The following is a 16,749-nucleotide window of genomic DNA, read 5'->3' as shown; positions in this document are numbered from 1 at the left end:
CAGGGGAGACAATTAACATACACATAAACACAGCAGCAACACCGCTGCACTGTACGGCAGATATCACCTTGACAACAGCAGCAAACTAACTGCTTCTGAGCTTCTTTAAGTTGTTTAACTTTGACCGTGATCTCGATCAAGCACAATCACTTCTGACCATTGTGTGAAAAGGAGCACAGCAGTGATTTCACCTCAGTGACCAGGATAAATTGCAGTCACAACATTGCACAGCATGTTCAGAGGCTGGTGGGAGAAAGGCGAAAATAGTTTTAAAGGCACCACAGGAGATTAATACACCGCACACTGGTTTAAAAACACTGATTTAAAAGCTCAACGCTACACAACACGGAGCTGATTACGGACTGATTTATCCCTTTCATTTGTCTTTGTGTTCAACCTGACACACAAATCAATCTGTATTCTGTCAGGGATATCAACACACACACACCCTGACCATCCTGACACACATGTTCAGGATTAAGTTAAATTTTTGTATTGATAAAAAAAATGTGTGTGTGGGCATGTGTGTGTGTGTGTGTGTGTGTCTGGGTGTGGGTGTATGTGGGTGCCTTTCATTTCACCAAATGAAAGAGGAACAAAAACAGAAAGAGCAGATGGAGATGCATGTGTTTCTCCAAAAGCTACTTTTTCCTGTAAAAGTTTCACATTGTCACATGTGTCAACAAAGCTGGAATAATCAAGTGCACATGACTGAGCATGATATAAGTTTTGTTAAATGGCAAATATGTGGTGAAAACCAACAGATTGCTGCTGTTTGGATTTGCACACCAATAAACACTTTTGTCTTTTTTTTTTCACCAATCTGTCTGCTTTAAATCAAATCATATGACCTTTCCAACAGGTGAGGAGAATGAAATGTGTGTGTGTGTGTGTGACTGTGTGTGTCTGTGTGTGTGTGTCTTGCACTTGTCTTACCTTTCCTGTCTCTCTGTCAAAGTCGACGTACTCCCTTGTAGGCACTTGCCTCTGATCTCCGTGCAGGTTGGCTGGAAAGAACTGGAGAGAAAGGTTTGTACCTGTAGCTACAAAGGCCTGGAGAGAGAAAGAGAAAAGAACACATTAATCATTGTTGCCTTAGAAAGTTATAACTTGTTTTATTGCATTTACATTTAACGATAAAGGAAAACTACAGTTTTATTTTCATAGCATGGCTCATCAGTTCTCGGGGCACTATAGTAATCGTGGAGATCTCTGACGCTACACCGAATACTAATACTATACTGAACGCATCCATAATACCAGAAGAAAATGTGTGTTTGAATTATATGACTACGGCAAGTACAGAAGGTCAAAGTTAAACTAGAAAGTTGGGCTTTAATGGGAGGGAGGGTCTAAAGCAGAGGTGTCCAAACTATTCCTTAAAGGGCCATGTGGCTGCCAAGCAGGAGCACAACACACTTGACTCATTTAATCAACTGATCTCATTCTTCAGACAGTTGATTGGTTGAATCGTTTGCTCTTGATTGGTTGGAACAAAAACCTACAGACACACAGCCCTTTATGCAATACTTTGGACATACCTAGTCTAAAGAAAACCACTGTTAAGTTGCATTGTGGGAAGTGTAGGATCCAGTTTTTTGGGGAGCATGATCAATACTAATGACCAAAATCTGGCATATTTTTATTTTTGTTGTTGTTGTTAGTCCTATAAATGTATAATAGAGCAATAATAACTTACTACTTGTCTTTTAATATGAAATATAACTTAAAGAAGTGGTAAAGTGGGTCCAAAATCAATATTTTCAAATAGACAGTAGCTATTGGAAATGATTCCACCATTACCATGGCTTCATAGAGGTTTCTACAGAGCTGTTGTATAACTGGAATAGCAGAATGTTTGAATAAGTTTAAATATCTTATTTGGGTGAAAGCCTGGAAGGGTTTAAGTCTGATAGAGTGCATCAAAGTTGTTCCTTTTTTTTCTCTCCTTTGCTCAACCCGCCCACCCTCCATCGCTCCCTCTTTTTGGTCAAACCGCTCTCCGTCTTAGAACAAAAGCCCAAACTGAACCACTGGCCTGCTCGCCACACACACACACACACACACACACGCACACACACACACATAATCACATCAAACTGGAACTTTCCCTCATTTTTTGATTTCTGTAAAATGACTTCTTGCTGTAATGGGAGACATTTGCCTCAAGATAAACACACACACACACACACACAACCACACACACACACACAACCACACACACACATGCACAAAGGCACGCATGAATACTGAAACACAAACAAAATGAAAATCAATAGAAAGCATTTCTCTGTTGCAGTCAGAAAGCAATGAATTACAGAGAGGCAGAAAATCAAGTTAGAAAATTTATGTTTTATGCGTGGATGTGTGTTTGTGTCAATTGTCTTTGTGTGTGTGTGTGTGTGTGTGTGTGTGTGTGTGTGTGTGTGTGTGTGTGTGTGTGTGTGTGTGTGTGTGGTCTGTTGTGTGTGCTGAGACAGATCAATACTAAGGACATTAGGGCTGCGACTGAGCTGGAAGCATATGAATTATGCATCCTGTCAAATCTGTCCCTCATCAGAGACTGAGAGAACGAGAGAGAATGAGAAAAGAACTGAATGAAAGAGGAAGAGACGGAGAGAACAGGAGAAAGCAGAAGACAGAGAAATGGAGGCCGGACAAAGCTGAAAACTACTATGAGCGTCCATGGACACACACAAAGTGAAAAAAAACCGTCTCTCATACACACACGTCTATATACACACACTCACTTAAGAAACTGAGAGCTAAAAGAACACCCGAGTCATCATTTCTGCTGTATTTGAAGTATTGGATTACAACCATCTGATACCAATTTGCTGCCTACTACTGCTGGAGAGAAAAAGAGGGAAGGGGAGGCAGAGAGAGGAGAGAGATGGAGGGAAACTGAGAGACAAAGGAGGAGAAAGAGGAAAGCGAGGGAGGCGCTGAGAAATGGAAGTGGTGGTGGTGGGGTCGGGGGGGGGGGGTGGACGCATGCTGAGGAAGATGAGAAAGAGGTAGAGAAATGAAGGGAAACAGGACAGCGGAGAAGACAGCGTGATAAAAAGTAAAGTCAGAAAAAAAGAAGGGAAGAGGAAATGGAAGTGAGATGGAGAGACGAAAGAAGATAATACAACTGAGAGCGGAGGAAATTATATAAAAGGGAAGGGAACGGACATAGAGAGAAAGGAAGAGAGAGAGAGAAAGAGAGAGAAGCACAGCATGAAAATCAATAGCAGTTTAGAAAGCGACTCATCTCTAATGAGCTGAGCTGAAGATAATTTACTTTGAATTATTGTCCCATTTATCAGATCAATCCTGAACATTTTAGAGTCGCCCTGTGAGTCGAGCCGTGTGTGTGTGTGTGTGTGTGTGCGTGTGTGTGATGATCTGAAATTCCTGGCAATACACAGCTGCCTAACTGCATTTTACATGATACGTATAGTGAAAAAAAATAAGCCTGTAATTTATAGTACGAGATAAAATGACTGCATGTGCTGCATTTGACATATTTTTTATTAGTTTTATTGTCTATTTATTTAATATTTATTTGATACACCCTCTACAACAACATTTATAACCTAAGCTAGTAATGCATGTCCTTAGATGGGCTTTTAAAATACATCAAACTCAGTAAAATACACATGGAACTGCATAAAAAATCAACATAAACATAAATTAAAGCACAAGAAAACATACAAAACAGCAACAAAAACAAACAATTATATCAGCATCATGAAACCACAAGCAAAACATCCATCATGACTGATCCCTCTGTAAAAACGGTTTCAATTTGAGTTTCAAAGACATGATTAATTCTGATCCTGACTAACCGGTTAAATATTGAATATTACTGTTTAATCAATGCGGGGTGTATTAAGACACACACTTTATATCTATATATCTACTACCCTGCTACTCTTCTGCTTTAACATTTGGAGAATAAAGTATCCGCTGAATACCGTGTTAGTCTTTCATTTTCTGCCCTCTTTAACAGACCGTTCATTTATTCACTTAACCAGCGATTTTTGTTTTTCATGTGGAAATTAGATTATTACAAAAACAGCAAGTCTGGAAGCAAATTTTTTGACAAGAGAAAGCACTGTTTATGGGGGATAAAGATATTTAAAGATTCCCTCCGGACATGTATCTGTCTGCTATGTTTTTTCCACAGAAAATTGAATTACCTCATTAAAAAGACATCTACTTCTTCTCTCTTATGATTAAAATAAAAAAGTGAATCTATGAATATTCAGAGATAGTTCAAAAGTTTTCCTGCTGGACACAAGACGTCTCCTACTTAAAAAAGTCCATTCTCAGTGTGTGTGTGTGTGTGTGTGTGTGTGTGTGTGTGTGTACACTCGTGTCAGCTGCACACTGGATTATGGTTGGCTCCAGATTTGCTATGATGTTATAACCTAACGTGTCTTATATCTGATTCAGCAAATGAAGGTGAAAACATGCATGTACATCATCCTGCACACGTAACAATCAAGCAAAACGCCCATTTTTTTGAGCAGAAGGTGACTTTTAAAAAAACAAAAACAAAACATAAATCCAGTGTTAACCTGACAAGCTTGAACACAGCGTCAAAGTCTATATGTTTTCCGTTCGCCCGTCTCATCTATAAAAAAAGTGGACCTTGGCAGCACGTTCGCGTCTCATTGTGTCTAATAGTTGTTCGCGCTGACCATGAAAATAGCAGGAGGTCTTTAGCGGCGTCTGGCCCGATAGATAAATCAGCGACATGATGTCACAGCTGCCGTCAAACCATTAAAACTGTAGCCATCAATTCTCACGGCGAGAGGGGGGCTTATAAATACAGTGAGGACAGACAGACAGACGGACGCATCATGTCCCACTAAAAGATGGTAAAACTAGATGTGTGTCCCCCCCACCACCACCACCACCACCACCACCCCTCCAGCAATGATGACAACGTGTTTGTGAAAAATACCTGGAGGATGACTAAGACAGCAGAAGTTGCCCCTGTGTTTTGTGTCAGCCTGACTTCACCTTTTTTTGTTGTTGTTGAGCACACTGTTTTTAGGGAGGTTTTTTCTTCTTTTTTTTTTTTACACAGACTTCACACACCGAGCGTACAGTAATGACATAATGAGAATATGAATGTGTCCTAACTCGCTTTAAATGCTATAAGCTGCTCATTTACAAAACCTCCACTCACTACACCCAGTGTTTTGAAAGAAAACAGTAAAAAAGGTCACGATTGGTTCGGCTTCACTTTTTGGGAGAAATCTTTGCAGAGAAGTGAAGACTTGTGTCTTGTGTAAAGGATGTGTGTTCATAAAAGAAAAAAAAACTCTCTTTAATATTATTACTTTCAGTTCCTAAATGCTACTTTTCATTGACGCTCATTCGGAGGCAACCCTTCTCAAATTTGGACGACGATCAGACGCGTTTCAGACGCGGCGACAGAGACGCGCGGTTTGGAAATGGAGGGAAACAGATGCCGGTGAAGAATACACTTGCTGTGACACTGTGGGCTACGGACTGACTGACTGTCTCCTCCATATATGAAAAAATGAAGAGGGAAAGCTTTCAGTATAATGCAGTTCAACACCACAATACAACAAAAAGAGATGAATCAACACAAAAACAGCTCAAGCAGAGGACTAAATAAGAGTAAAGATGCACCTAATGATTATTTTCATTGTCCATTTATCTGCTGATTATTTTCTCATTCAATTAATGAATCTTTTAGTCTGTAAAACAGTCAGTAAAACCCATCGACACAAAAAAATATTTGGCTTTTTCATAATTGATTAATCATTAAATGCTTAAACATTCTTTGGCTTCAGCTCCTTAAATATGAGAATGTGCTGCTTTTCTTTGTCATATAGGACAGTAATACAAATATTTTAGGGTTTTGGACTTCTGTTTGGAAAAAAGAAGGAATTTAAAGATGCCACTATGGAGCCTGTTAAATCATAAAGCTGCCTTTAACAAAAAAAAAAAAAAATCATTTTGACACACAGATTAACAGATATTAAAAAACTCATTAGTTTCAACCCTTGTGATATATCTTCATTTTTACCAAAACCCAAAGTGAAGGTTATTATTTATCACATAAGATGAAGAGAAGGTGAGAAGCTGGAACTTTAACTAGAAAAACAGTTTCAACTCCAAACAAATACATATTTAAATGAAGTCACTATGTACTGAACGGCTTCTGTATTTTTCTCACATCAGGTGTTTGTATTTCCTGTCGAGTCATTGCGTTATCCACTGTGTGCTCACTGTATCCTCGTGTTTACTGTATATACCAAAATTAGACGTGACAGGTAATATTTACTTTACGTTACCGCTTTTAGGCCCAAAATTACAGCCTTAACGGTGTTTGTTGTAACCATAAAGTGCGACGACGTGTCTCGATGTGTGCGTTCGTGCTTCTGCACAAACAAAGCTGTAGACGAAAGATGAGCGCAGCTGTACAATATAAGAGGGGGGGAGAAGAAGTGGTGATGAGCCTGGGAGTGTGGTACGTTAAGCCTGGTGGTCTTTGCATGCGTGATAGCACGTCTACTTCCTGGTGCAGGGACACACCGAGACATCAGAACACACACTCGCACACACACACACACACACACACACACACACACACACAGCAGTGTTCTCATAATAAGAGCTCATTTGTCTATTTAAGTCTTGAGATTAATGCTCGCTACTGCAAGCTGTTTGAAAGCTTCTGAGATGAGCCAGTGTGTTGTACAGTTTAATAAAAGAAATATATGGTTCACAAAGGATTAGAGAAGACATGCTTATGATGTCTACTCATCTATTGTGTCAGGTTATTCTGCAACATCAGCTTCACATCCCTCAAAAAACACACACCGCCTTCTTTTTCTCTCTCTTTCTGTCTTTCTTTAAGTCAAATATTCATCATCATTTAGCTCTACAGTACATCTCCCTCTCTTGTACGGTGTGAAGAGGACAAAGATGAAGAGGAGTATACATGTTAGTTTTGCACTCACCACTTCTGACCGTCCGTCCCTGCAGGCGTTCTGGAAGCGGGCTTGCCTCTCCTCATGGGGTCGGTCTCTGAAGCCAGTGTATTTGATCTATAGAGCACATACACACACACACACACACCTTGAGGAGCACACTCGCTATACAATCTTTACTCACACATGCATTCGTAGTCTGAGTGTGTACCATGTGTTTGATCTTATAGTAGAAAAACACTCTGTTTGACAGCAGCCTGCAATTTGAAGATAAGCCACAGGAATTTTGATTTAAGGCTGCTTTTGTTTCTGCATTACATAAAAAATAACTAATAAAAATATATTAAAAGAGGGTAATCATTTATCATTTTATCAGCCTTTTTCCCCCCCAATGTATTTTCCTCACTTTCTTAAAAGTAGTGATACATGTGAAACTGTTTCATTTAATACACCTTTTTTTCTCTTTTCTTTTTTAAAGCTTCAAGTCTACTTTAGAGGTTGGGGGTGGGGGGGTTTATTCAACTGTAAATCTTCTCCCAACATGAATGAAGTAATCTTTATGAATCCTTAAAAAGAGAAACTCAACCCGCCAGCATGCTTCTCTCCTCTAACTAGCCTTCTTCTCTTGTCTTTTTTTATTTCCGCCGTCTTACAGAAAGGATCCACTGTGTGAGTCTGAGTGTGAGTGTATATATATGTGTGTGTGTGTGTGTGTGTGTGTGTGTGTGTGTGTGTGTGTGTGTGTGTGTGTGTGTGTGTGTGTGTGTAGAAACGCAGCAGACTCACCTCACACTCCCTGCTCAACTTGCGGAAAAACTCCTCATTGTCAAACTTGCTCCTCTGGTCCGGGACTACCCGAGGCATCTTCAACCAACACTTTCCAACCTCTCCTTTTTGTCACTTTTTGGCTTTTTTCTTTTTTTTTTTTTTGCTTCAACGATTCCCCGCTGCGTAAAAGTTCAGCTGTGTTTCTCGCCGTCCTGTTCCTCACTCAGCCTCTCTTTCACTCACTTCTCTTCCGTGTCTGTGTGTAGTCTCTCTATGTATGTGTGTGTATGTGTGTGTGTGTGTGTGTGGTTTTTTTTTTTCTTCTTCCCTGTGTGGAGCAATGTGCTTTTTCTTCTGCTGGCCTCTGTAATTATGACGGTTGCTCTTATTAAGATGATCTGCGTCCCGGTCGCCTCTGGATCCAAGTGCGTCTTATTAAGTGACCAACTGCGATAGATAAAGCTCAATTTGACCATGCGTCTCTCTTTCTCTCTCTCTCTCTCTCTCTCTCCCTCCCTCAGTCTCTCTACCTCTATCTCTCTCTTTCTCTCTCTCTTGACGAGCGTGTGATCTCAAGCAAGAGGCAACAAACGAGCGCTCTCTCCTTTTCTCTCTCCTTCTCTCTCTCTCTCTTCCTTTCTCTCTCTACCTGCAACTTTCAACTGCTCCTCCCCAGTAGTATTTGTGCATGAAAGAAAAAAAACAGACAAACAAACAAACAAAATGAATCCATCAAATAGCCTAATTAATCATCTTTTGACGGCTTTAATGATGATTTGGCACCGAGCTGCGCTGCGCTCTGGTGTCCGATTAAAGAGGAAATATATGTGAGGCATGTAAGCCTATAATTAACATTTGTATTTATGTATCAGTCAAAAGGAAAGTGATTCAGTAAATGCATGTACTTTGCAGGGGGTTGTCTTTATATTTGAAAGTAAAAAAAAAAAAAAAAAAGATTTAAAAAGTGATAATTGGGCCAAAAAAACACAAGTCAACATAAAGCTTAAAGGATAAAACTATTATTCATATGTTATATCTATTGTTTATTCATCACTTAACAACGCCTCAGTGCATCACTCTACTTCACGTCACGCTGTTTTCCTGCTCTTTGTAACACTTTGGCGGGTCGTTCTGGCACATCTCTCACTCGAAATTACCACAATTCCAGCACGCACTTGAAGGCATCAACAGTCTACTTCCTGGCTCCGTCGAGTCGCTCTTGTGACTGTGCACCCAAAATACCGCCCCCACACCCCCTCCTTCACACACCCCACCTCCGCCCCCCCATTCACAATAATAATACTACTACACACGCTACTCGGGGCCGTCACTGCGCATGCGTCAAAGGGGTCCCGGACCGCAGAAACTTTATAGGATCCTTATGTGAGAAAGTGAGAGATGGAGGGAGAGCACGGAGAGTCACACAGTCTGCTTACTGCCGTACTAAGTTCAACAGTGTCTTCCATTTGACACTACTTACTTCACATATAATAATCTAATGAAATTGATACCGTGTTACAATCTTTTTGGCTTGTGACCCCTTTTAAAAAGAATAGTGTCCAGCTGGGGCCCCTTTGTCATGATTCAGATGTCTGCAGTTAAACTTCTCATGTGGTTTCATTTAAATATCTGTTCAAATGATCCAGGTCCTTCAGATTTTGTTCAGACTTTTGTTGTTTTTTTTTTAAAAATTCTTGTATACTCCAATCATTCAATCATCACAAGCCTCCAGATTGACTTTGAGAGCCTTTACAGGGGGGGGGGTTAAGTTGGGAACCGCTGGATGTAACTACCTAACAGCATGTAAAGTAGTTCAAGCTCCATCTCAAGCAGCTAAAAACAGTAAAGTTCTACTCACACACTGATGCAACACTGTGAAAAAAAATCTACTAATGTCAGATAGAATCATAAATCAACCAAATGGGCCAGTTTTCCTCAGTGAGTACCTATACATTAAGTACATTTTGCTGATTTACTTTAAATGAGTATATTCTTCTGCAAATGCTGAAGTCATTCATTCATAAACTCTATTAGGCCTTGTGCAAAATATGAAACATTTACATTATTGCAGCAGCAAAGTGGATTAAAAAAAACAAAAAAGAAAGAGCATCAACTGAAAGAATAAAAAACAATAAATTATAAGTAAGTAGACAAGCAATAAAAAGACAATAGCAGTAAAACATTTATATAAAAAAGCAACATTTTGTACAAAAAATGTTTTATTATTATTATTATTATTCAGTACATAGACTCAGTATGGTTCTTAAATAACACCAAAGTACATAACTACAATTACCTGGCTTTACTTGAGTATTTCCTGATGTTTGGTATTACATTAGTAGTTGACATACACACACGTACACATGCAGCACCACACGCACGCGACTACACACACAACACTCCACGCACGGTACTACACACACACACACAACGCTACACACACAGACTCTCAGGCTGAAAACTTAAATTTACAACTTTACAGCCGAGACATATTGGCAGTTAATGAGGAATGAACGTTTGATTATGCAATAAACAGGTGGATAAGAACACACGCCCCATGGAATGTAGCACGGCTCCTTTGTAGTCAACACACACACAGACGCGCACACACACACACACACACAGACACACACATATGCACACAGTAAATATGACTCCGTGATTCCCTGAGGAGTTTCATAATCACCCACACAGATCTTAATTAAACGATGAACAAGAACTTGCAGGTTGAAAATAAGCGTGTGTGTGTGTGTGTGTGTGTGTGTATTCTCATGCAGTGTTTCTCTGTCATGACATGTTTTGTTGTTTATTTTGTTAGTGTGTGTGTGTGTGTGTGTGTTCACAGACTAACTTGTGAAATGTATGTTTGCTGCAAAGAATCTCCTGAGACTAAAGGGAGAAGGAAAATGAAACACATGCAATTACCCTTTAATAACAAACAAACACATACACTCTACAGAGGAGAAACTCAACTAATGACAGAGTTTTCTAACTTATTGGAGCAATAATATCTGGCATTATCATGAAGGAATATCGAGTACAAGATGTCTAAGTGTGTAAAACTAAACACATTGACCTACTTATGGTGCCTGTGTGCAGAATGGGCAGCTAAATGTTTTAATCATTACTTTTTTTATCCTAACAAGGGTGGAAACAGAGCCTGGGGCCACAGCATATGCTCTTAAAACCTTTTATGAAAAGAAACGCTCCTTTTATGACACCCATGTCATTGATTTCAAACAATTCTTCACCCATTCATGTAGCCTGAGGATCACATTCACACACACAGAGCCGACTGCTTTACAATGTCAAAGTGGCCATTTGTGTGTGTGTGTGTGTGTGTGTGTGTGTGTTAGCTGCGGGCCAAACAGTGCGTGAGTGATTAACAACAGTAGCTGGTGACGCAGTAAAAGGTTCATTAATTAATCAGATAATCTGCGGTTGCCATGGCGAAGAGTTCTGACATGCAGTCTGGTCTCATCTTCACACAGCACAGTGGGCACAGCTCACTTTAGTTCACGTCACTTCGTTTTAACGTCTTCCCCTCAACGTGTTTTTAGCGTCGGGTCAAGTGTGAAGTTTAGTTTGTGTCGAGGTTTATTCTGGTTGATCTTTTTCTCTTTTTTTTTTTGTTTTAGGTAACTTTAGAAAATAAGTTTAGATTTTTTTCAGAAAGTTAATTTTCATATGTCACAGTAGGAAAAGCACAAGTGCTGTGATGGAAATTAACTAAGTACATCTACTTAAGTACTGTGCTTAAGTATAAACTTGAGATACTTAACTTGAGTATTTCCATGTGATGCTACATTATACTTTCCTCTCCACTACATTTCAGAGGGAAATATTGCACTTTATACTCCACTACATGTATCTGACAGCTTTAGTTACTCTTCAGATGAAGAATTGACACAATGGTTAATATAACAAGCTTTTAAAATACAACACATTGTTAAAGATGAAACCTTTTTGTCTTTTGATGTCTTATAAAAAGCAGTGTGTAGTCAGGCTCACATTTCAGATGTCTATGAGTTGTTAACAGCTCCACCGAATAGTGATTTTTCCCTCTAAACTTCTCACATGGTTTCATTTTTTTTTCTTTTTTTCAACAAAAATCAAAGATCATAGAAAAAGTCCAAAAGCCTTTGTTTCCTCTCCCATTAATCATCTCACGACCCCTCAGATTTATCTGGTGACCCTTTGAAGGGGTCTCGACCCCTAGGTTGGGAACTGCTGAATTAAACTATAGTAAAGTTTAAGTCTAAGTTAGTGATGGTTACTTTTTGTACATTTCATTTAGTTTGTTGTGTGTCTGTTTTTTTCTTCTTCATCTTCTTCACGCTGAAAGCCACAGGAAGTGGAGGAAAGGAAGCAGAGGAGCTGAGCATTGTCTCCACGTCGGTGCTGGAAATGATGGCTGTAAATGATTTTCTTTCTTTTTTTGTGCAGTGCTGAGCTGTTTTTCTGTTTGGCTGGTTGACTCATCATTTTTGAACAATTTTTAACTGTCTGTCAGTCTGAATAATGTAAGAATATTTATTTTTCACATCATAAATACACACTCGTTAATAAATCTTAAATTAGTTCAGTTTATTTATGTATAGATGAATATATGATGTCATGTCTTAAAAGAATTTGGTTGAAACACTGGAGGTCAGCCTGCTTGTGCACTCCTTTGTTTGTGGTTCTGACCGCTTTTTTTCCCTCTCTCTCTCTCTCTCTCTCTCTCTCCAAATTTGTAAAAAGCAAAATGCACTTCAGCCTTTTAAATGATGTTAAGATGTGCAGTGTTCCTGTCAGTGAAATTACATTAATGATGGATCACGGAGAGCTTGATGGATTTCCTCTGCTAATGTTTTCTGAGCGAGGCGTTTTGGAGTAACACTGGGATACGGGAGGCTGAGTCACCTCTTATGTATGGTCCATTAGCTCTTAGAAAAAAACTTCAAACCTCCTGTAATACTGAATATCGTTACTATTTTTGTTGTAGCTGTTGCACTATGCAGGCGATAAACTCTGTCTCACTAAAATGTAAAATTTTAAGAAGATGAGAAAAAGTTGTGTGTTATGTCTTCATTTATTTTTTATGTCCCTTTTTTTGTCTCTCTCTCTCTCTCTTCAATCTTTACACACTAACACACACATACTAACACGTGCACAATAAACAGAATACTTTGAATTTATCACAACCCAGGTTTTTGTGTGACTCTTACACATCATCTGTGTCTTTGTGTTGTTCACTTGTCTCCTTTGTCCAAATGATAACTTTCAGATATTAAATATACGGCACAAACTATTTTAAGTTTAAGTTTAATCAAGCCATCGTGCCAAAAATTCAGTGTTTACTGCTTCTCAAAATGACAAGATTTACTCCTTTTATCTCTTTATATCACTCTAAATGAAAAGGTATTTCTAGACAACAAAAGGTTATCACCCATATAATCTGAGGAACAGTGTTATGATATAAACTAGAGCCCGATATTGATATTGACCTATCACAGATATATTGGTATCTGCGAATGTTGTCTGATATGTGCTGATATTATTATAAGTTATATAAGCAGCATTTTATGTATACTTCATCATCTTACTTAATTCAAGTTTAATGTTTTTTGTTTTTTAATCAGTGTTTGATAACCACATTTGAGGGATCATTGCAAAAAAATGTGTGTTTATGTATATATTCTATACATATAACATTATCAGCAAATATATTGATATGGACTTTTTTTTTTATTGGTCTGATAATTTTTTTACCTTTAGGTCAGAGGATATATTATGCCAGTATACAAACAGGTGCCAGGTGCCATATAGATATACACATACATACATGTTCATATATATACATAGACATACATATATATATATACCAAGCACTCATACACCACCACGCCTGCTAGCTCACAAATTGATTCTCACATATGTACCTGTGAGTATGTTCTTTTATATATCCATAAACAAAGTGACATCAATACAACTAAATTCATCCTATATTGTCTAATTGTCTAATTAGAAGTATTATGTGTTATGTACCTCGCCCATTTTCCCATCTTTCTACAAAGATATCTACTTGATTTCTAATTCTCATAGTTATTGTTTCCATTTCATAGATTTCCTTTACAGGATCCTTCCATTTAGAGTTAATGAAGTTATCATCTGTTAACCACTTCCTTGTAATTTAATATAAACTAAACCTATAGATTAATCAATAATGAAAATAACTGTTAATTTCTGCCCCAATGTTTTTTCATTTATGGTGATGAGAAAAAAACACGACTGAAATGACAGATGATACAATGAGCAGTGTATAAGGCTGCTCTACTGACTAACTAGTAATTAGCTATCTTATTTTCTATCATTCATTAGTTTACATTGTTATATCCAGATGAGCATGATTTCAATTATTCAGTTCAAGTCTGAAGTATGAGCTGACCAGGGATCACAGGAACATATAAACCCTTCAGCTTCTCTACTGTTCCCCTTTGTGTACAATAAGTAGCTCCTAAACATCCCTGAGACACAAATTCAAACCTTAAAGTGAAAATCTGTCCTATATCACATGGATGTATCACTGTTGTTCCTCCTCATTGTTATTCAAGGACCCAAGCAGAAATATCTCTGCTATATATTCGCTGGTTTAGAAGATGCTCCTGCTGTTGTGGAAGTGGCCTAATAAATATTTAAAAAGGCATCAATAACACAGGAACACACAAGAGCTAATGATGCTACAGTGACACACAGCTGACTCGAGACAATCAGTGTGTGTGTGTGTGTGTGTGTGTGTGTGTGTGTGTGTGTGTATACAGAGGAGGTGAGACCGAAAATGCCGTACTCGACTTATTTCTCTGATGTGTGTTTGTGTAAAAAGGAGAATGAGCAAGAATACGAACAAAGTGTCTCTCGGTGTTTGTCTGTGTTCGGCTACCTGGGTGGTATCTGCTCTTGTTCAATAATGTTCAGACACACTGTAGTGCAGAAACGAGGCGTTTGCAAGTTTCTTCGTACCCGTCTGTAACTGTGACAGTGAAACCGACGCTGGAAAGTGCCATCTGACTTGTCTACACAACGATTTCTGCTCTTGTTTGCAAAAGTGTCGCACCGAAGAAGCGAATGCATCATGCACGGGCGCCGAATAGTTGAAAAAAGAATGTCGATACAACATCTTAACGACGTCTTATTCTTGCTGTCATTCAATCTGTTGTTCTCAACCTTCCTCTCTATGTCCCATTTTGGCAACACTTAGGTGATAAAATGTCTGTTTTCCGGTGCTGCTGATGAGAAATTAAACTGTTTTTTCTGTTATTGATGATTGGTTAAAATGTCTAGCAGGGTCCTACAAATAACATACAAAGAGTTAATAGCTTGTCTTTTGGATTAAATGAACATTAGCAACAGACGGAATTACCAGGCGGCTCCGTAAAGAGAGCCGCACGTGGACTCATTGTGACCCAGCCTGGTTACATCAACGACTGAGAATCAACCTCCTTCCTCTCCCAGACATCCCTGCATCGCTCACTGTGGTAGGCCCTACACACACACACACACACACACACACACACACACACACACACAGGAGTACAGTATAGAGCAGGGGAGACGCCTGGATTTGTGTGAGTGTGTGTGTGTGTGTGTGGAGGGGTTTATTCCTGGTCAGACGGAGGGATCCCGTGGCTGAAAGACAAATTTGGAATGGCGCATGGTCCAGTATTTTAGTATATCGGTTACAGTGTTCGGTCAGCCAGTCTGTCTGTCTGTCTGCCCGCCTGTCTGTCTGTTTGTTTGTCTGTCTGACTGTGTCTGCGCACCAAAGAGACGAGGGGGTGGGAGTGGGAGGGGAGGGATCCCCCACTCCTAACCACATATATACACACACACACACACACACACACACACACACACACACACACACACACACACACACACACACACACACACACAAATATGGTGTCACGATTGGCTATGATGTGAAAACAGCAGACAGCAGACCAATAATATTTATATTTTTTCTTATGCACATTGTTACATGTGAACAATAATAAGCAAAAGCTGAGGCCAACACATCAAATATTACTGTTAAAATTTAAACAATAACAACACTAACTATATTTTAGTCTTTTAGTGTCATCATTTTATTTTTGGCATTAAGTTATATTTGTTGCAGTCACATTTTGAAGCTAATCTTAAACTCACTTATTATTGTAATACTATCCCAATTACTCAAATACATTGGTCATATGCATCAGACTACAGTAGACGTTATATCTTAAAACCACAATGTGGCGATTTTTAAAATGTTGGACTTTGGTGCCCCCCGGTGGTAGTATCAGAAACAACACTGTGGCAGACAGCAATGCATTCATCTGGCATGGATCCTACCAAAGAACTGAGAAGAATGGGCTTCAAGTATCATACAGAGTGGGATTCTTTCATTTTTATACAAAGAAAAATGTATAATATCAGAATAATTTGAAAGATGCTATAATCCCATCAAAATGATACATAGAGGGGCTTTCATCTGGTTGAATAAAGGTGACATTAAAGATGAACAAACAGTATCTGATAAATGTCCATGGTGTTTTACTGCAGAGACTGAATGAAAGCACAAAATGTTAACATGTCTCTCTACTGAATTTTACAGTATATGTATCATAATAACTTTTGGACAACAACACATGGACTTTTCATGTCAAATAACACAACAATTACATTAAGCTGCTGCATTAAGCTTTGATTTTTATTGTATACCGGATAGATTGTTTTAAGTGAAACTTTGTTCTTTTACACAAATGTGGTAAAAAAAATAAATAAAAAATGCTGCCCATCACACTGTACTTGAAGTCCTGCATATTTTTGCGAATCAGTGTGAATCAGTCTGTGTTATGACAGCTTGTCAAATGGTATCTGTAAGTATAGCATCAGTTCTAACCCTAACCGAAAAGTAACAACTAGTAACCCCTTTTGTGTGTTTTTATTTAGGAGGTTTAAGATGCTATTTCCCCTGTCCACACATACAGGATAATTC

General features: G+C 38.7%; 1 protein-coding gene across 4 annotated transcripts in view; it reads right to left on the bottom strand.

Moving 5' to 3' along the window:
- The window catches only part of cbfb (core-binding factor subunit beta), a 33,155-nt gene extending 24,938 nt beyond the window's left edge, over window positions 1-8,217 (bottom strand). For all 4 annotated transcript variants that reach the window (XM_062421069.1, XM_062421070.1, XM_062421067.1 and 1 more), the window contains exons 1-3: window positions 7,749-8,217; window positions 6,993-7,079; window positions 937-1,053 (exon numbers count right to left, since the gene is read on the bottom strand). In XM_062421069.1, the coding sequence (XP_062277053.1) occupies window positions 937-1,053; window positions 6,993-7,079; window positions 7,749-7,826 (282 nt within the window). In that variant the 5' untranslated portion in view covers window positions 7,827-8,217. The remainder of the gene's footprint in view (window positions 1-936; window positions 1,054-6,992; window positions 7,080-7,748) is intronic.
- Between the last annotated feature and the right edge of the window lie 8,532 nt (window positions 8,218-16,749).

The sequence above is a fragment of the Scomber scombrus genome, chromosome 6, assembly GCF_963691925.1.
Source record: "Scomber scombrus chromosome 6, fScoSco1.1, whole genome shotgun sequence".
Lineage (NCBI taxonomy): Eukaryota > Metazoa > Chordata > Actinopteri > Scombriformes > Scombridae > Scomber > Scomber scombrus.
This window is presented reverse-complemented; position numbering and strand designations above follow the sequence as displayed.